Source organism: Notamacropus eugenii, chromosome 1 (genome assembly GCF_028372415.1).
Source record: "Notamacropus eugenii isolate mMacEug1 chromosome 1, mMacEug1.pri_v2, whole genome shotgun sequence".
NCBI classification, from domain to species: domain Eukaryota; kingdom Metazoa; phylum Chordata; class Mammalia; order Diprotodontia; family Macropodidae; genus Notamacropus; species Notamacropus eugenii.
The window spans coordinates 271,045,727-271,066,038 of NC_092872.1; the positions used below are offsets into that span (position 1 = coordinate 271,045,727).

At 45.2% G+C, this 20,312-nt stretch overlaps 1 protein-coding gene across 2 annotated transcripts in view; it reads right to left on the reverse strand.

Annotated features, from left to right (window-relative positions):
• The window catches only part of BICC1 (BicC family RNA binding protein 1), a 277,456-nt gene extending 263,135 nt beyond the window's left edge, over nt 1–14,321 (reverse strand). Inside the window, exon 1 of one of the 2 annotated variants that reach the window (XM_072628910.1) lies at nt 14,025–14,321. In XM_072628910.1, the coding sequence (XP_072485011.1) occupies nt 14,025–14,211 (187 nt within the window). In that variant the 5' untranslated portion in view covers nt 14,212–14,321. The remainder of the gene's footprint in view (nt 1–14,024) is intronic. The other variant, XM_072628909.1, reaches the window with a different exon arrangement.
• Between the last annotated feature and the right edge of the window lie 5,991 nt (nt 14,322–20,312).

Genomic DNA, 20,312 nt, shown 5'->3' on the forward strand with positions numbered 1-20,312 from the left:
ATGTATGTTATATAAAATATAAAAGTGTATTTTAGTCATGAGTCTTAAGACTTACAGAAACAAGTATGGCCGTACAGTCATGGCCATAGAGAAAAGAAGCTGACTCCGTGGATGACTGCAGATCCCAGGAGCAGGTACCATGTGCTCCAAGCTGAATGTGCTCATGTAACATTCTATCCTGAACCCTTTAATTCTTTCATGATAAAAATCCCCGATCCTTCACAGGCACGCTAACTTTCTCCAAACCAGTGTGGCATAGGACAACTTTACTTGGTAACTTGTAAATGTAACACTGATGGATCTAAGCCTTCATTTCAATTTTTTTCATATACATACAAATAAGCAAATATTTCTATGTATATGCATGAGAAGCCATATATCACAGAGGGCTGACCCTGGAGGCAGAAGACACTGACTGTGTGATCATGGGAAGGAAGGGCCCTTCACATCTCAGCCCAGGGAATTCTCTAAGCTTGGGGCTCTTTCCTTTTGAGTACCACAGACCCTTCTGGCTGTCTGGCGAAACCTATGGACCCCTCCTCAAAACTGAGGCTTTGTTGCCTAAAGAAAACCCATAGGATTACAAAAGAAATCAATCATATTGAAATACAGTTATTTTTAAAAAGGATTTAACTTCATGGGCTCCAGATTAAGAACCCCTGATCTAAGACTAAGTTACTGAACAGCTGGGAATCTGCATTAGTGAAGGAAGTTTACATGCCAAGAGTTCCTGACACCAATAAAATCAATGATTTTAACAAAAATCAAATTAAATTCAAATCAAATCAAAAATCAAATTAAATCAAATTTTAAAAAATTTTAACAAAAATTTAAGTGTATGCAGAAAGAAAGAACAGACACCCTTCCAAGTTCTTCCACGGCTAAACAGAGCTGCTTCAAGCTGAGTGGCCTGAAATAAACATCCCAAATCAGGCATATTTTCCAAGAGAGGTAAAGATTATAGTGTAACCATCAAGAATGTGCAAGCCAGCAGGCTCCTGGCTTCCTGTTCAGGCCAAACCATGACAGGCCACTGGACCCCTGAACACACAGAGAAACTTGAGAATGTGATACTGTTACAATTGTTAACCGTGGAATGCAAGGAGATGCTTTCAGCTACAAGTTACACAAATCTATCTCCAATATTTACTTTTCAGAAGGGTCGATTCAGCATTTTGGGGAGCCAGGAGTTTAAAAAGAACCACTAGCTTGCATGGCAATGGTGAATGTCAAGGCCATTAACGCGAGTCTGGTTACGGCAGGATGCCGCCTTGCTCCCTGCTCATTTCTGTGCTGGGCACAGGGGGAAACACTCAACACTCGGGTTTTCATGGAGTAATTGAGCTTGGTAAAATAGGAAAAAAAGATTCCTTTCTGCCAACAACAAAAGATAACAGAATCAAATGCAATTAGATATTCTTGAAAAAAAAAATAGTGTTGGACTCATCGATCAGAAAGCCTAGAGACGCTCCCAGTTTGTTAGCTGTGTGACGTGGGACACATTATATACCCTCTCTGAGCCCTGAGTTCTCCATCTCCTCTGCATTATGTTCCTCATAGGCAGTCTGAAGGCACAAGTACAACCACAGGGCACAGGACATAAAGCACCAGAGAGGCCTGGACTATCATTTGTTAGCCATTCATTTCAAAAACAATCGTTCAGAGAGAGCCTTATAAGTGTGCACAGCTGGCTGAGTCTGATAAATTGAACCAGTGAACTTTTTTTTAAGCTGGACCATAATTTCCATATAGAGGGTTCAGTGGGACTGGCATCTTGTCTGCAACTCATAGACTTAGAGTTGCTTGGGACATTAAAAGATAAGTGACTCATCCAAGGTCACACAGCCAACATGGGACTTGAATCTACTTCTTCCTGAATCTGAGATCAGCTCTATCCACTACAGAAGAGTGAAAGAATCAGACAAGAGTGAGCATGTGTGCTTTTGCTGATTTCACCAATAACCTGTCCAGTCAGAGCCAATCAGGCAGTATTAAGAACCTACTATGGGCCAAGCACTATGCTAGGTGCTAGGGATATACATGGACATTAAAAAAAAAAAAAAAAAGAGTCCCTGCTCCCACAGAGCCTACATTCTATCTATGGATGGGGGAGGGAGGGAGAGAAAGAAGAGGAAATGAGAGACAGACACAGAGAGACACTAACTGGAGAGACCCCAGGAAATCAATGTCTTTCTCAGTGGGAGGCAGCAAGTTATGGCAAATGGATTGCTGGCCTTAGAGTCAGGAAGCCCCCCTCTCTGATTCTCCCAACCTTTGCCACAACAAGTAAGTCTCCTCATCTCTCTGAAACTCAATTTCCCCCACTATAAAATGAAGATATCACCACCTCTGGCACCTCCTTTCAGGGTTATTATAAACTCAAAGAAAATCATGTAAATTGCTGGGCTCACTCACCTTCGAGTACTTTTTAAACACTGTCATCTCACTATTATCATCAGTATTATTTTATTATTAAAACTGAGACACTCGTTTCTCAACTGCCTAGTTAGACCTTCTTCAAATCCTCTCCTGAGCTCCTGCTGCCTGGCTGTCCTACTCAGCATGAGAATCTCTTCCACCAAGAATTCTCACATGCAAACAGATTCAAAGAATCCAGATCTTACATTTTTTTTAATCTACCCACTACCTCCTTCTAGCAAAGTGTTGGGCATAGACATTGTTCAATGGACCTGAGATCTTGGTGGTGTGGATGCACCCTCAAGTAACAAACCTATTCACACTTTCCCATCCTGAGCAAATCTCATTTCCACCTTCCCAAAGAACCAGTCCACCCAATGTACACTGATGGGGGGAGGATTTCCTGTGGACACCCATAAGTCTTAGACAGTTGGGAATCTACCAGCTGACTCAGCCTCCCAGGAGTAGGGACTACAGGAATGACACTACCCACCACACCCAGGCTGGACAATTCTTTATGGGATATATGTTTCAGCCAACTGATAAGGACCAGTTACCTCTCACAGGTATCTATCTTAATAACCAGTAAATGCCTCTTGATTGAATGCTAATATAATCAGGCATGGAATCACTTCCTGTTCCGTTTTCAGACATCTCCAGCTTCTTATTTTCACAAGGTTCTATGGTCACCCTTCAGTCCATCTGACTTAGTGAAGCCTCCCTTACTTGGGGCCGTTCATCAATACCTCTCACACCTCTCTCAAAATAGCCTCTCTTGCTTTAGCAGAGAAGTTAAGATCTGAGTGTTTAGTTAGAAGGTCAGTCTCTGCAGAGAAACACTGCATTCACAGGCCTTGTTTGGGGCCTTAGCCCACCTCCAAATAACCCTCCTTTTAATTAAAACAGCATGTGTTTCACATAAACATAAAGTTTTAGAGTTGAAAGGGAGGTGAAAAATCGTGAAATCCAACCTTCACATGATGGTGAGGTAGAGACCAGGGCCCAAAGAGGACCTGTTCAAAGTCCCAGACCCAGGTCTAAAAGCCAGGCCTCCACCCCTCCTCCCCTTCTCCCTCTCCACTGCTGAGTCCCAGGGCCTTTCTCACTAGACCAAGGGTTTTTAACCTGGCTAGAGGGGTGGGGATTTCACATGAGTGTAGAAATACAGCCTTAAGGTTCACAAAGTTACACTTACACACACACACACACACACACACACACACACACACACACACACTCCTAGGAGAAGCTGTATTACCTAGGACAAGTCACTCAGCTTGCCCGGACCTCAGCTTCCTCTGACCTCTGAGGTCTCTTCTAGGTCTATATTTATAATTCTCTGATTATTATCCCCATTTTTGTGATGAGATACTGAGACTACAGTCTACCTCTGCTCACCCTGATCCCTTGACTCCCAATCCAGGGCTGTTTCTACCATGCCACAGTCATCCAACACCAGATACTGCTTTATTTCCTGCCCTGTCAATTCCACCTACCTAGAACGTCCAATTAAAAAATGAAGGCATCCAGGCTAACAAGTTTTAAGGTAGGTGAAAGTCACAGTTGTTACCACATGAGTAAGAGGGCACTTCCTTCCAAGCTTAGCTTGGACTGCCACCTCTACTGGGAGCATGCCCTAATGCCACCCCACCTGTCAGGGCTCTGTCCTGGATAAAATTCATTGAATTGACTTTGTCCATGCCTGGCATTCCCTTCGCTGTGCACATGCCATGCTCCCCCAATGAGATGGAGGCATCTCAAGAGCAAGGAATGCTTTGCTTTTCATCTTTGCACCCAAAGAGCTTTGAACATTTGTGGTTGTTCAGTCATTTTCAGTTCTGTCTGACTCCGTAGCGACATGTGGGGTTTTCTTGGCAGAGAAACTGCAGTGGTTTGCCATTTGATTCACCAGTTCATCTTACAAATGAGGAAACTGAGGCAAACAAAGTCAAATGACTTGCTCAGAGTCACACAGCTCATAAGTGTCTGAGGTTTGAATTTGAGCTCAGATATTCCTGACTCCAGGCCAAGTTCTACACACTGCACCCCCTAGCTGCCCCCAATTAGTACACAGTAGGCACTTAATAAATGTTTAATTAAAAAACCCCATTGGATCTGTGATCTCACCAATATGGATGTTCCCTCCAAAGATGCAGATTTCTACCCATACATACTTGCCTGTCCTGAGGCTCTGATCTATGTCTTTCTTTAAATAGACCACAGGGGGTCTACCCACAAATTAGGAGGGTACTAGTGGAATGCTTAGCCCATCTCTGGCACCCTTCACCAAGTGACTAACCCATCTTCTCTTTCCATCATATATTTCTCTGATGACATATTTTACTCCTGTTACTCTCCAAAGACCCTCATTCACCCATCATGGGTGTTAACAGGATACAACACGTAACCAATAAATGCCTGTCAAATTAAAATCAGTGCTAGATGCAATGAAAGATTTATTAGGTGTTGTATACTAAGCATAATTCCAGATTACAAAAGGAAGACATAAATTCAAAAGGCCAAAAAATTTTAAGCTAGAAAGGAAAAAACATCAGATTGCTCTGAAAAGACACATCAGCAAAAGAAATACAACTCTTATGAGACTCAAGGTTTGGGGGTATTTTTGTTTTTTAAAAATCAAGATTAATCAAAGGATCATCGTCCTTGGGCTTTGAGTTAGTCACTAGAAGGTATCAAGAAGCTGGAATCCTGCTGGAACCATCCTTTTTCAAGCAACTTCCTACAAAGCATCCTCATAGGCCAACATCCCAGAGAGAGGAGGAGCCTGTGTCCCTAGAAGCCATCGGAAATGCAGCCACTGGTCTGTACCTTCCACTGACCTTCCCCTGGGTTCCTTGGGTCACAAAAGTCACAGACACTGCTCAGCTTGGAACTGAAAGTCCTGAGAGCCCACCTTCCCTGCCTTGGTTCCGCTCACTCCTCGTTGCACAGTCTATAGTCCAGTCTGACATGTTATCTCTCACTGCCATGCTGATCTTACAGGCCTGGAATGCATACCCTCCCTCCTCGTACCTTGCAAAATCCCCTTCTGCTTTCAAGGTTTGGCTCATACACCACCATCTCCTGGAGCCAATCAGTTGATTAAAAAACAGGATGGCACACTACAGGGAGAGGAGGTCAGGAAGGCATGGGTTCAACTCCCCCTCTAACCCATACAGGCAGACCCCAGTCAGATCACCACTATAATAATCATAGCTAACACTTATATAGGACTTACTATGTACCAGGTGCTGTGCTAAGTACTTTACAATGTTATCTCCTTTGATCCTCACAACAACCCTCGGAGGTAAGGTACTGTTATTATCCCCATTTTATAAATGAGGAAACTGAGGCAAATGGACAGTGACTTGCCTAGGGTCACGCAACTAGTAAGCATCTGAAGCTGGCTTTGCTCTGTCCAGCGTTCTATCCTCCCCCCTTTTCAACTCACTTTTGTACGTTACCTTCCCCCACTGGAATGTTAGCTCCTTGAGGTCAGAGACTGCCTTTATTTTGGTTTATTTTTGTATCCTCAGCCCTTGGCACAATGCCTGGTATATAGTAAGCACTTAAAAAATGTTTCTTTCCTCCACCCCTCTCACCTTCCTTCCTCCTTTCCTTCCTTCCTTTCCTCCTTTCCTTCCTTCCTTTCCTCCTTTCCTTCCTTCTTCCCTTCCTGTTGTAATAGTCCAAACAAGGGCCTGCATTGGGGTGACAACCATGTGAATGGAGGACAGGGGACACAGATGAGAAATGCCATGGAGAAAGCTGCCTACATACATGGGCTAAGGAAAAGTAAAGAGCCAAGGATAACCCCACCAGGATGCCTGGCAGGACAGCAGTGCCCTCAACAGAAAGAGGCAAGGTTGGAAGGCAGGGAGGCTGGGAAGCAAGAACAAGCTAGCTGAGGTTCAGCCCTCCAGGGGACATTCAGTGCCACATGTTCACCAGACAACTCCCAATTGGGACTGGCGCTCATGGGTCAGATTGGCTGTGACCTGCACAGACATCCAAATGACAGACTGGAGAAAAAAGGGCCCAGGAGGAAAGGTTGGGGGACACTCGCTTGGGAGTGTAAGACAGTGAGGAGCTACCAAAAAAGGAGAACCTGGAGAGAGCAGCACAATGAAGCTCTAGAGGTGAGGGAAGACACCCCCTGGAATAGGCATTCTGTTAGGGCAGCTCCCACTTCATCTCTCCCAAGTGTGAGCCTCCATAACACTGCCTGAAGTTGGTGGCGATGGAGACAGAGCACTGGACCTTGCAATCAGGAAGACTTCAGTTCAAACCCAGCTTCAGACACTTACTAGCTCTGTGACCCAGGGCAAGTCACTTAACCGCTGTCTGCCTCAGTTTCCTCAGTTGTAAAATAGAGATAATAATAATATCTACCTCCCAGAGTTCCCATTGTAAAAAGTGCTTAAAACAGTTCTGGGTAAACAGTAGGCACTATATAAATGTTCATTCCCCCCCTCCCTGCCCATTTCAACCCATATCATTACCCCTTCAAGTTCTCCTTCATTCCTTGATGTGTTGTCTTTCCACATAAGGATGTAAGTTCTTTGAGGGCAGAGAACGTCTTGTCTGTTTGCATTTGTAACCCCAAGGTTAAATACATAGTGCCTGGTACACAGTAAGCACTTAATAAATGCTCTATCTATCTCTATAGAGGAGAAGGTAAGCTACAGTATAAAGTGCTGGGGAGAGGTGAGGAGGGTAAGGGTTTGAGAAAAGATCATTAAGATTAGCAACTAAGAGATCAGTAACTTGGGAAAAAGCCACTTCAGTTAGGTGAGGTCAGAAGTCCTATCTCAGAGGGTTTAAAAAAAGAGAGAGAATTAGAGACAGAGAACACAGACAGCTTTTCAAAGAGTTGGGCTGAAAAGATACAAGATGACCAGCTGGTCAAGGATATTAGGATCTAGTGAGGGTTGTTTGTTTTCAAGGCTGTTCAGTCATTCTTCAATCATGTCCAACTCTTCATGACCCCATGGTGGGTTTTCTTGGCAAAGATACTGAGTGGTTTGCTATTTCCTTCTCCAGCTCATTTGACAGATGAGGAAACTGAGGCAAACAGGGTGAAAGTGCTTTGCCCAGGGTCCCATAGCTACTAAGTGTCTGAGGCTGGATTTGAACTCAGGAAGAAGGGTCTTCCTGAATCCACTATGATGCCCCCTAGCTGTTTGCAGTGGAGGAGACTTAAGCAGCAAAGGAAGAATTGGCCAGCCAATGAAACCTTCCCTGTCTTCCCTGTTCTTGGTGTTCTCTTCAAAGTCTCCTGCCTTACTTTGCCCAGATCCTTTCCTACCATGTTTTACCCTCATATAGGTAGGATTTCCACCCCCAGCCCCATAGCCTGGCATTTTCTTTGTATCCCCCAAGGTCCACCATGGGAGTCCAGCACACAATTAACCAATTAACCAACAACAAGCATTTATTAAGCACCTACTATGAGACAACCACTTTTTGCTAAGAAAATGACATCCTGTATTACAACCCTCCTTAGCTCAGTTACCTTAGTAAACAATCTGGTGCTTAATGTACCAAAACCCCCAAGAAAATGGAGGCAAAATTAAGATAGGCATCTTAACTTGTTGACTTGGACTACTTCCACAGATCTGAGGGCCATCAAGGAAGGATATTGAGGGATAGTAATAAAATGGAAGGATGTGTACAAAAAGAAGGAAGGATGGGCTGGTCACATGGCAAGAAGAAGGGACGATGCCTGGGCAGCCAGAGTATTCCACTGGTCCCTTGGAAAGGGTTCCAGAAATGGAGGCCCCCAATATGTTAGGTTGCCCTCTTGTTGTGGATTTTTGGAAACCATGGACAGGAAGTGCACGGGATGGACCAGTATGGAAGACCACAATCTAAACCACTAGAGGGAAGTCACAAATTAATGACATCTTGGATCGATCTGAATACATGTGAGAGAACTACTTGCTATATTTACTAAGTGTTGATTTAGATTCCACATTTTCAAGTTTAAACGTAGATAAATAGAACACCTGACATATCCTGTGTGCTTTTGTTTTTTGCTTCGTACTTATGGGACTCGACTTAAAAAAAAACCCAACTCACTTCTTCTTAATGTCTACCCAAACCTCCTCTAACCATCTCCTATCATGCCACAGGCAAGAGTAGAAACCCTAGAAAGAGTCCCGTACATTCACATTCTTGGAACTTAATCTTCTCACTACTGGAGATAGAGGCGAAAACCAATTTCTCATGTCTAAGTATTAGAAGTTAACCTGGCCATTCCTAAACCTGCTCCTAATCATAGGGTCAAATTTAATAGGAATTCTCACACATTTAACAGAAGCGCTGCCTAACGAGGAAAGAAATTTTTCATCTGACCTCAGTCCAGAGCAAGACCTTTTCAGAAGTATCTACTCAGTCTGGACCTGTCAGTGCTGGGGACAAAAAGATGAAAATGATGCAATTCCTAACCCTAAGGAGATAACCATCTACTCCTAGGGAGATGAAGTGTATATAGGAAAAGGTTCGTGTGTGACAAATATGATGGGGGAAGAGAGAAATCACAGCATGTTGTAGAAACATCTGTGGAGAGAAGGTACAAGTGAAGCTGGAGGGAGAGAACATGGCAGAAGGAGGGGAGAGGGGAAATCAAATCAACCCTTCTCACCATGTTACTCTCTTTGGCCTTGTCACATACAACATTCCATCTCCCATCTGTACCTTTGTCCAGGGTGTCTCCCGTGCCTGGAATGCATGGGAGACACAATAATATCAGTAATGCCACCTGTTCTGAAGCAGTTATCTTTTCAAAAAAAAGTATAATTTCTTAAAGATTATTCAACTTACTACCCCTTTCCCCCAAAATTTGTCTTTGTGCCTCGGTTCTTAAAGGATTCACTGGTTGTTTTAAAATGCTAGCTAGAAGGATTTCTAAAATAAGGACTCTCTCGTCCTATCAACATTTCCCTCTCGGAATTTTTGGTCCATTACATAGAAGAATTTCTCTACCAGTAAAAATATAACTGATTAAAGATTAACTTACCCCCAGGACAGTCTCATTTGGAAAGAAATTCCAAACATTATAATCTCCAAATCACACTCTGTACATTTAGGGAAAGACAATCTCGTTAATTTGCCTATTTCCCTTGGAGACCTCCAACTGGGGTTCTTTTTTCCCCGAAAAGGATACATAAGAGCTACTGAAAATGATAACAAACATATCCGATTCATTTTAAAAGAAAATAGCCAAGAATATCTGGCACTTATTAACCAATATAAACGGAGTCTAAGATTCCAAGAAGTCTGAAGGTGCTAATTTTCTGTTGTGTGTTGGGGAGATGGGAGGAGAGCAGCAAACCTCTCACTGTCATTGTAGAGAGCCCCTGGTACAAAAATCCCTTCCTGATGTCTCTAACTTAGAGTTTGAGAGCAGCCAGTAACACAGCAGGTAACTGATGTTCCCGATTGCTCCTTCAGAAAGACTGGAACCCAAGCCTTCGTGACTCTTTTCTCCTCTATGTATAGCTGCCTCCCAACAACCCTAAATAGGTACCTACATAATCATTCAACAATTGTCATTGGACTTTGCATATTTTCTCCACACAAAAATTACATGGTACCCTCTTTGTTGACTCAAAAGTAATCAAGGGCACAGTCATTTGTCTGAAGACCTAGTTAGTTAAGCTCACAAGGTTGGGATAGCTTCATTCTTTTTCCCCAGCATCCCAGGTACCTAAAGCAATGCCTGGCACATAATAGGCACTTAATAAATATTTTCTAACTGATTGACTGGAGGTCAATTAGAAGTGGAAACATAGTGGCATCTAGGTGGTACAGTGGATAGTGGAGGACTTCCGTTTAAATTTGATCTCAGGCAGCTGTGTGACCTTGGGCAAGTCACTTAACGCAATTGCCTCAAAAAAAAGTGGGGAGAGGAAGAAATGAGGAAAAAAGAGTAGAAACATGGACCTTAGTTCAAATTCAACCTCTCACACTTAACATAGGCAAGCATGGCAATTTCTCTGAGCCTCTTTCCTCATCTGCAAAATGGGGTAACCCACCTACTCCAAGGCTGTTGTGAAGAGCAAATGCAATGATGCATATAAAAGTTTTGCAAACCTTAAAGTGTCATTAAAATAGTCACTACTATTATTGTTACTTTGTGTGTTGTTCCTTACCAGTTCCAATTTCTTCACATACAGTTGGGTATATAAGTCCCTTTGTCCGAGCACTAACGTTAACAGAAGCTTGCAGACTTTTGAGGTAAACATTCAGATTACTTCATTAGGTGCTGGGACCCTGGGAAGGGACTGGGACTGTATGAACTGTTGTTCCTTATGAGAAAGTGAGGTTAAGCCAAGATGGCTTAAGTGTTCTGGGTCAGAGAAAAGAGACTCAAAGGCTGCATTACACGATCCTGTGCAGGGCTGTATGGAGGACTTCCTTCTGCCACCTCTTTCTTTTCTGATAGTAAAGGGACAAAAGAAGTTTGATGGCAAGAGATCTGTTTTATGCCTATAAATCTTAGGGAAAGTTAACATGAAAACTGCTCACACCCTTGCCCACTTCTCTAGGACTCATTTTTCTCCTCTGTAAAACCTCTGAAATCTCCTCCAGCCCTAAAGGAGCATTGATTTCACTGTATTTTTCTACAATAATAACAGGGGCTTGTCCCAGGACTTTTTTCTGTCTAAATTCCATTGAAAAAATGATAATGATCATTCAAATAAATAAACACCACTGTTTTTTGTAGAGCATTTTAAGGTTCAAAGTGCATTTGACATATTATGTGACTTCATTTGGCGTCACAACAATCTCATGAAGTAGGTCCTATGGCTGGTACGACCCCCATTTTACAGATGAGAAGAGAGATGAAGTGGCTTGCTTGTGGTCAGATAGGACGTGACAGAAGCAAAAGCTAAACTGTGGTCTTCTAGAAGCAAAATTGACCCCTCAAGTCGAAGTCTGCCAACTGCAAAGAAGGACAGTTCTTGGAAAACATCACTACCCCTTAAGGCAAAGGTTTAAACAAGTTTCATTAGCTAACACAACCACCAATAAAGCTTGTGTATGCCTCCTAGAAAGGGGCTTGATGCTTTATAAACAGGTGATTCAGAGAACATCAGCCCACACAGGAGACAGATGAGCAGCTGATTCCCACTGAATCACAGATCTGCGATAGAACCTCAGAGTTCATCTCATCTAATGCCATCAAATATTACAATCGGGGAAACTGAGGTCTAGAGGGGGGAAAGAACTCTACCAACATCAAGCCATTATTTAGTGTAGAATTAGAAACAGGTCTTTGCATTCCAAACCCCATGTCTCTTTACACTAAATGCTACTGACTTTGTACATGCCTAGAAATTTCTCTGACCTCCTCTGGCCCCTCCTGTCTGTATCATGTGCATTGGTGTGCAATCATTTCTACATTCATCTTTCCTAAGTCAACCCAAACACATCCAACAGACAACTCTCTTGAAATGTCTCAAGAGGGAAGGGTAATTTTTTGAGGCATCCAATCCATGACAGAATTTTTTCTTTACTAATATTCTCCTTAAAATAATTTGCTTTAACAATTATGTTTTTCTTCAGGAATGAAATACCTAATAAATGACAACTAAAATCTGTTATATCCAAACAAAGAAAAGGTTGCTACTTGGGAATGTGGGTTATGAAGCCTTTATCAAGCAAGATGGAGGAATTTTCCTGGAAAGTTACGTAATTCAAAACACACAGAGAAACATCCTTCTCACACCATCCAGATGGTTTTCCAAGAAGTACCAAGTGAGGATGATGGCAAGTGTGCAGCAGATCCAAAACCAAAGAGCAAAACGCCCCCAGTTGTGCATTTCCAAAGTGATTATTTTGGAAAACATGTTGTCCTCTCTCAGAATAACCTGCTTCATTGTCCCCAAAAGACCTCAAGTGACTACCACAAGCCTCAGTCCTCCAAAACTGAGGCACCCTCCTAACAGAGTCAAAATAAAAGATGGGGGGTGGGAAGGGGGTTGGAACAGGACCTGATTTGCCTTGAACTCCTCCTCAAGCTACTCAATTAACCTTCACAGGAAACTTTGGGTAGGTGGTTCGCTTTGTGAGGCCTTTATTTTGCAAACTGACCGTCCTTACTACTGTCCTGGTTTTTCACTGTTATACCAAGGAAGCCAGGAGGTCAGCTACAGCTTTACATTTTCCCAGAAAGTCAGAGTTACCTTGGGCTCTCTCTAAACTCGAAATGTTAACAGGCAAAGCCAGAACTGATTCGGAGTCTGGCATGGCTACAAGTTTTTCTGGTTAGGGAAAGGAAAAGAAAGGAATAAAACAGGAGTTTCAAACCTCCCCTCTGTTGCTCATCCCTCATTTATCCTGTATGTTTGTTTGTACTCAGAAGTTCCCTTTAGACGATGAGATCAGGGGCTGTCTTTTCTATCCCCAGCACTTAGCAGCGTGCAGGGCACACAACTGGCAGTTAATAAGTATTTGTTGACTTGACTTGTTGCCTCGATTTGGGAAACAAACTACGAGGTTTATCTTCCTAGGAAGGGGGACATATTCTGAAATGCATTTGACTCAGCATGTATCCTCCGAAGCCCAGCAGGAGATGCAGGCAATCCTGTGCTCACACACGTTGGCACTGCCCGAGAATCTCCCGGGCGATAGTCACGGCTCGCCCCCCCTTTCATCCTGGCCCTTTCTGCCCAAATAGCGGGTGGGGTGGGAACCCCATTCTAAAACATGAGCCTCATCTCCGAGGCCCCTCAGCTGGAGGAAGTGGATACTGACAAGGAGAAGGGGGGAGGCGGGAGGAAAATGACAGAAAGGGGGAGCGGGAAGGAAAGCGGACATAGGCCGAGCCTGGCCAGGCTCAAGGCGGCAGGCATCCTGCCCCCAGTTCGGGTGCCCTCATCCTGCTTGGTGTGGTGCGGCCCCAGGGCGCCCAACTTCAAGTTTAAGTGCCTCTCCCAGACACCCCTAAAGGAAAAGTTTGGCTGCCGGTGGGCTCGGCACCGGGAGATCCTCTCGCCAGCGGGGAGGGGAGCAGTGGGGTGAGTTTCCTAAGTTAGCAGCACCCCCGCTGCTGAGGGATTCCCCCCCACGGTGGGCCTGCTCCACTCCGCTGGGGGAGACTGGAGGCGGGGACGGCTAAGGAGGGCGAGGGGAAGAGGAATCATTTCCTCCAGGCCCCCTAGGCCAGGAGGGAGGAGGAGGAGGAGTCCGAGAAAGCGAGCGGCAGCGGCAGCGGCGGGGGGTCGGTCCGGGAGAGAGACGCCCGAGCTGGGCAGGGACGGGGATGACCAAGCCTGAGCTCCGGGCTGGAAAGGAAAGCGCCGTGGTGACCCTAAGGCGCTACGAAACGGCTTCCATTCCCAGACTCCCAAGGGAGCATGACTTGAGAAGGGCGTTAAACATCATCTAAAAAGGCACGCACCCCGCGTTTCGCCGACAGGGAAACTGAGGCCCAGGGAGACAGTGACTTTTTGCAGTAAAAGAGAGCGCTGTCCCAGGTGGGGCAGTGGAAGTCCCGGGGAAGCCGGGGCTGGGAGAGGCTGCAGGGGGGGAGTGGCCCGGGGTCTGAGGGGAGCAGAGGTTGGCCCGGGGTCCGAGGTGGCGCAGGGGGAAGCTACCTTGTAACATGGCTTCGAGTTTCTTCCTGTCCACGCGGAAGCGCTCCTCGCTCCACTCGGGGCTGGGCAGGGGGCCCCCGGCCAGGTCGTCCTCAGAGCCCGGCACTGGCGAGTCGGTGCTGCGCTCGCTGGTGGAGCCCGGGTCCGACTGCGCCGCCAGGTAGGCCGGCTCGCCCTGGGCAGCCATGGTGCGCGGGGGCTCGGGCTCGGGCTCGGGCTCGAGCTCCGGACGCCGGCCCCGCCGCCTCCTCCTCCTCCTCCTCCGCGGGCGCCGCCGCAGCCGCTCCTCCTCTGGCGCCCCCGCCTCCTCCCTCCGCGCCTCCCCGGACTGGCCCTCCGCTGCCGCCCCGGCCCGCGCCGCTAGCTCGCCCCCCAGCAGCCCGAGCCGCCGGAGCTCGAGCGCATCCCCGCGCGGGCCCCCCCAGGCTCCTGGGCCCGCCCCCGCGGCTGCTCCTGCCGGTGCTGCAGCCCTCCGCCCTGCCGCTGCGCACTGAACGCCCCGCCGCCGCCGCCGCCGCCGCTGCCCCTGCTGCCGCCCGGCCACCCGCCGCCCGGGCTGAGGCTCCATCCGCCCCCCCACCGCGGCCGGGCGCCCCGCCCACTGTGGCCGCCTCGGCCTCCCATTGGTCCGGACGGGCCACGGGGGCGGGGCGGGGGCGGGGCGGCGAGGGGACCACCCCCGGAACCCCCACGCACCACGCACACACGGACCCCCAGCCCCCAACCCTCCAATCTCACATACACACCGACACAGACACACACAGACACACACACACACACACACACACACACACACACAGACACACACACACACACACACACACACACACACACACACACACACACACACACACACACACTCCTCGCCAAAGCAAACACCCCGGGCAGGCAAACATCCCACCCATCCTGACCCTTCTCCAACGTACATGAACATAGTCCTATCCCCACCTACGCCCCAAAATACTTCAGTCTGCCCATTGCCTCCCATCCAGATGCTCACACACTTACATCAAAGGACACGCCTATCCACATCCCCATGTCTTCTACCTTAATGGACACACGCACATCCCTAGAGGTGCTATGACATGTAGGAGAAAATCAGCAAACGTTTATTAGGCGCTTCTTACATGTGAGGCACTAGGCTGAGGTCTGGGGATGCAGAGAAAGGTCAAAGACAGCCTGCTCTCACGGAGTGTCCAGTAGGGGAGACTAAGCAAGCAAGCTCACAACCTTGAGAACTGGAGAGAAAGGCCCTGGCTTGGCCTAAGCACAGCAAACTGCTGCCTCTCGGGTGGGGAAACTGAGACCTAGAGAAGTAAAAGAGACTTACCCCAGGGTCACATAGCAGATAATAAATAAATGAGATCATGGATGCAAAACACTTTGCAAAGTTAAAGTGCTATGAAAATGCTGACTATTGCCCTGAAGGAGAAAAAGAGGAAGCATTTATCAAGCACCTACTGTGTGCTAATTCTCTTAAAATAGCATCTCATTTGATCCTCACAACAACCCTGGCAGATAAGTGAACTGAGGCAAATAGATGTTAAGTTATTTGTGCAGGATCACACAGCTACTAAGTGTCCGAGGCTGGATGTGAACTCAGGTATTTCTAACTCCTGGCCTAGAGCTTAATCCTCTCTGCCACCAACTGCATAGAATTTCTCTCCTCCCACCTCCTATTCCTCATAATGTCATGACCACACTCCCAGAGAGTGTAGTTGTGTCTCTAAGGGGTTTCTGTGACCTTGAGTTAATCATGTCACTGTCTCCATGAACCAGTCCCTCCTCCTCTTCCATCCATCTCACCCTCTTCAAATCTTCCTACTGCCCTCTTGTCCAGCTGTCTCTCCTTTGTCCTTATCATAGTCTACTTTGTATCCTACTTAGCCACCAAGAGGGACCTAACATAGTTCTTGGTCATATTGGGAACTTGACCTCAAGGAGAGACAAGGATTAGAAGAACATGATGGGAAGGAGAATAAACCTCTACAGGAATGGAGAAGGTTCTCCCTGACCCTGAATAGTCCCCTGTAGGAGAGCGGGATGGATATCTTTGGGCCAGAGCTGGCAGCAGTGAGGCTGAAGGCAGGAGCAGGGCAGAACATTCCACCTAATGGGGAAGAGGGAGCTCTCCTCACATTATGCTTCCAAGGCTTAACAAGGAGGTCAGGGCCAAGAAGCCAGGTTCCTGAGTCCTTCACCTCCTGAATTACTGGCCATATTGGATTCTGTGAGTCAGATGTCAGTTGGGAACTTCTTTATATTTCCTGTATTCTTTTACTCATTCCCAGAAGATGCAACGAAGGAGAATAAACTAGCTCAAGTATACATTGCTCTCTTCTAGGGAGGGGAGTGGCTGGCAGAGTGACTAAGATCTGGATTTAGAGCATGGCTATGACAAGCTAAAGCTTTCCGGAATCTGGGAGAAGGTGTAGCCATGCAATGGATATATTCCATGGTAAAGAATAAAGCACTGTATACAGAATTCATGAGTGTCTATTTGCTTACAAGGACAGCTTATGACAAGGTGCTCAATGAATGACAGCAGATTCATGGAGGGTCAGGGATCTCAAAGCTAGTCCACTAACAATGGGACAGAGACCCATACACCAAAGAGATCAAGCAAAGGAGGAAAAGGACCCATGTGTAAAAGAAATATTTAAGGCTTCTCTTTTTGTAGTGTCAGAAAACTAGAAATAAAGGAGTGTCCATCAGATGAGGAAGGCTGAACAAAACACGATAAAGGAATGACATAGGAATACTATTATGCTATCAGAAATTATGCAAAAGACAGTTTCTGAGAAATCTGGAAAACTTGTGTGAAATGAGCAAAACCAGGAGAACAATTTCTATTTTACATTAACACTGTAACAGTGAAAGATTCCAAAAGATTTCAGAACTCTCACTGAGGCAACGGTCAATCATAACTCCAGAGAAGATGCTGAAGCATGCTTCCCATCTCCTGACAGAGAGCAGTTGGACTAATATGCAGGATGAAATGTATATGTGTGAACGTGGCCTATCTGGGAATTTGTTTGGCCTGACTAAACCTATTTGGAATAAGAGAAAAAATAAATGATTGACCAGGGAAATAAATAAAAAAAAAAAAGTAATAAATAATTTTTTTTTAATGGAGCATGACCACCCAGAGAGAGAAGGAACTGGGGGATGGAAGAAGGTCATCTAGTTTGTAAGAGCCTGGCATGTCCCTGGTACTCTAGTTAGTGTGGTATGGAGTTCAGAATGCCAGGGTGAAGTTCCCAGGCCCTAATCCTTTGGTGAGTAGGCTCAAGATAATGGCAAACAATGCCATTTGGTGGTTAAACAGCCCTGTCTTTAACCTGCCCTTGTTAAACTATAAATTCTCAAAGGGTAGGACTATGCTGTTATTTTTTTTCAATCTTTGTATCTTCCCTAGTGCATAATACAATGTTCTATACAGAGAAAGTGCCAAATATGTGTTTTCTGAATATCATTGAATTTTTAGGTTCCAGTCTTTTTCATTCCTAAAATGTTGGACTTGGATCCTTCCAGCTCTAGCATTCTATGACTAGGAATTGAGAAAGCATCCCCTTTTCCAGGTTAAAAAGATAAATTCTTCATGGAAAAATAGATGGTAGAAGTTTTGAGGAAATGCAGAAATATCTTGTTTTATTTGGATGGAGGCTATTTGCTTTTTGTAGTTTTGATGGAAGCGGCAAGATAAAGCAAAGTCTCATGCTATATTTATGAATAAGATGGAGACGTGAGCTAAGAGACAGGACACATATCTAGGTGGATTTGGAATTCATTAAATGACCACATACAAACAGCAGACATGAACAGTTCAGTGTCAACTTGGAAAGAGCTCTCCACTGATCCAGGGATCTGTGCTTGGTCATGTGCCTTTTAAACATTTTATCAATTACTTGAGTCAAGGAAGAAATAGCATGCTTATCAAATTTGATGGATTTATTATAAAGTATTTTGCCAATAATAAAAAATATTTTATTATGAAATATTCTTATCTATAATAAAATATTTTTATTATGAAGTATTTATATCAATAGGCATCTAGATGGTGCAACAGATAGAGTGCCAGGCCAGGAGTCAGGAAGACCTGAGTTCAAATCCAGACTCAGATACTTTCTAGCTGTGTGACCCTGGGCAAGTCACTTAACCCTCCTTGTCTCAGTTTCTTCATCTATAAAATTAACTGGAGAAGGAAAGCAAATCACTCCAAGTATCTTTGCCAAGAAAATCCCCATTGGGATCACAGAGAGTCAGAAAATAACTGAAATGTGTGACTTTTATCAATGACTGGAATACAAGCAGAAATGGCATGCTTCTGTTACGAAGGTTCTATCTATGGCCTGTTTGACAAACCTGGCTCAAAATTCATTTCTTCAATCATCTCTGACTCATGAAACTTTTGAGGACCCCTATGGATTTGAGACTCAACAGTTATGCTGCTTAAATAAATCCACACTGAACACACCCCATGAACATGAAAGCTGCCATAAAAAAAAGGGGCAGGCTTAGCAGGGAGGTGTTGCCAATGCCCTGGACCAGCATTAGCTCTTCCCCCTCCTTTCTCTGGTGTCGGGCAAAGTATACAACCCACGAGGTGAGCAGGGGTTTTCTCAGTTCCCTATCATTATAATGAAAAAGACCAGCTTAGTAGCAGCAACACCACTTGGTAGTTAAGTTTATCATATTTGCATATGACACGCTAACTAATGAGTTGGCTGAAGTAGTCTGGATCCAGAAAGATCCTAACAGGCGAGAATCATGGAGCAAATCAAATTAAATGAAGTTTAATTAGGATAAAGGTAAAAGTTCTACATCTGGATTTCAAAAATCAGCTACCTAAGTATAGAATGGGTAAGTTTTAGCTAGACAGCTGCTCCTACAAGATATTTCCACAGTGCTTGGCACATAATAGGCATTGTTAAAAAAAACAAAAAACTACGGAGACTGCCAACAAAGAGTTTGTATTATAGTTGAAGAGGCAAAACACAGATACTCATGAAAAGAATAACAATGAATGGTATTAAAGATAATAGAAAAAAGATCACCAAAGTAATTCTCAAACCAGATGATGTGTTATATCCCTTGGCATATATGACTTAGAGATCAGATAGTGCATTTTTGCAGCTTAGGAAATTCCCCCAAAGACAATGACTTTCGTACAGTTGCAGAGCGGGTAAGTAGCCAAGGCAGGATTTGAACCCATGTCCTATGCCTCCATTACCTGGGCTGCTTCTCCTACACCATGCTATCTCACAGCACTGACGATACTTGGTGAGTCTACTTTTTCTGCACCGCTTCCCCCACCTCAAACAATGCACATAGATCAAGGTTTTTCTCTTGAGAGTTCCCCTATTGCATGCCTGCAGATTTAGAAGTAATTCTTTCTTGAGGACTCAGAATAATTGACTCATGGCTTTCCCTTCCACAAGGCATTAGGCAGAATTCAGGCTCAGCTCCAACATTTGCCAAGCTCCTCTTCCTCTGGAGCAGCAGCACAGAGACCAAAAAGAAGGCCCCAGCCAGTGACCTGGCCAGCAGGCTCTGGATTGCTAACATAAAAATGAATTGCAATTCCACATGTGATTAGATGATTTAATGATGATACATTTTAAAGGAGAGTCCAAACAGACGACTATGGGGGGAAAGTGGGGAGGAGTGAGGTAAGAAGGAAGGAGAGGGAAGGAGGAGAAGAGAAGGAAAGATAAAAGAGGAAGGTAGAAAGGGAAGGTGGAGGGGATAGATGGGAAAAAGGGTGGAAGAGAGAGCAGCAGCTGCCGCTGGGTAAGGTAGTCCACATTCTCCCAGTGTTGCAGATAAGCAAGCAAAAGAAGAGAGAGACATGAGCACAGTGTTTGTAACAAGCAGAAGAAACTCTGGGAGAGAGATTTTTACACTCAAAAGCACTCAGTGAGAATGTTTTTCAGTGAGAGGCATTGTTTGAGAAAGAAAAGGGGAGAGAGACTTACAGAAGAGGTATAGAGCAGCAGAGAAATCTCTCAGAGAAAGAAGGGTGGTTGGAAATAGAAGACACTCTAGTTAGGGGAGAGTGGATGAAGGATTGAGGTGGGGAGGTGTTTATGTTAGAAAGCAGAGGGATGGAAAGAGCTGTAGGAGAAGGCTTTCCTCCTCAGAGAGAAGAAATGAGGAAGAGAAAAAGCAGAAAGAAAGCAGGGAACAGATGGATGGATGGATGGACAGACAGACAAATGGATGAGTAGACGGATGGACAGACCAATGGACGGATGGACGGACGGATGGATGGATGAAAACATTTAT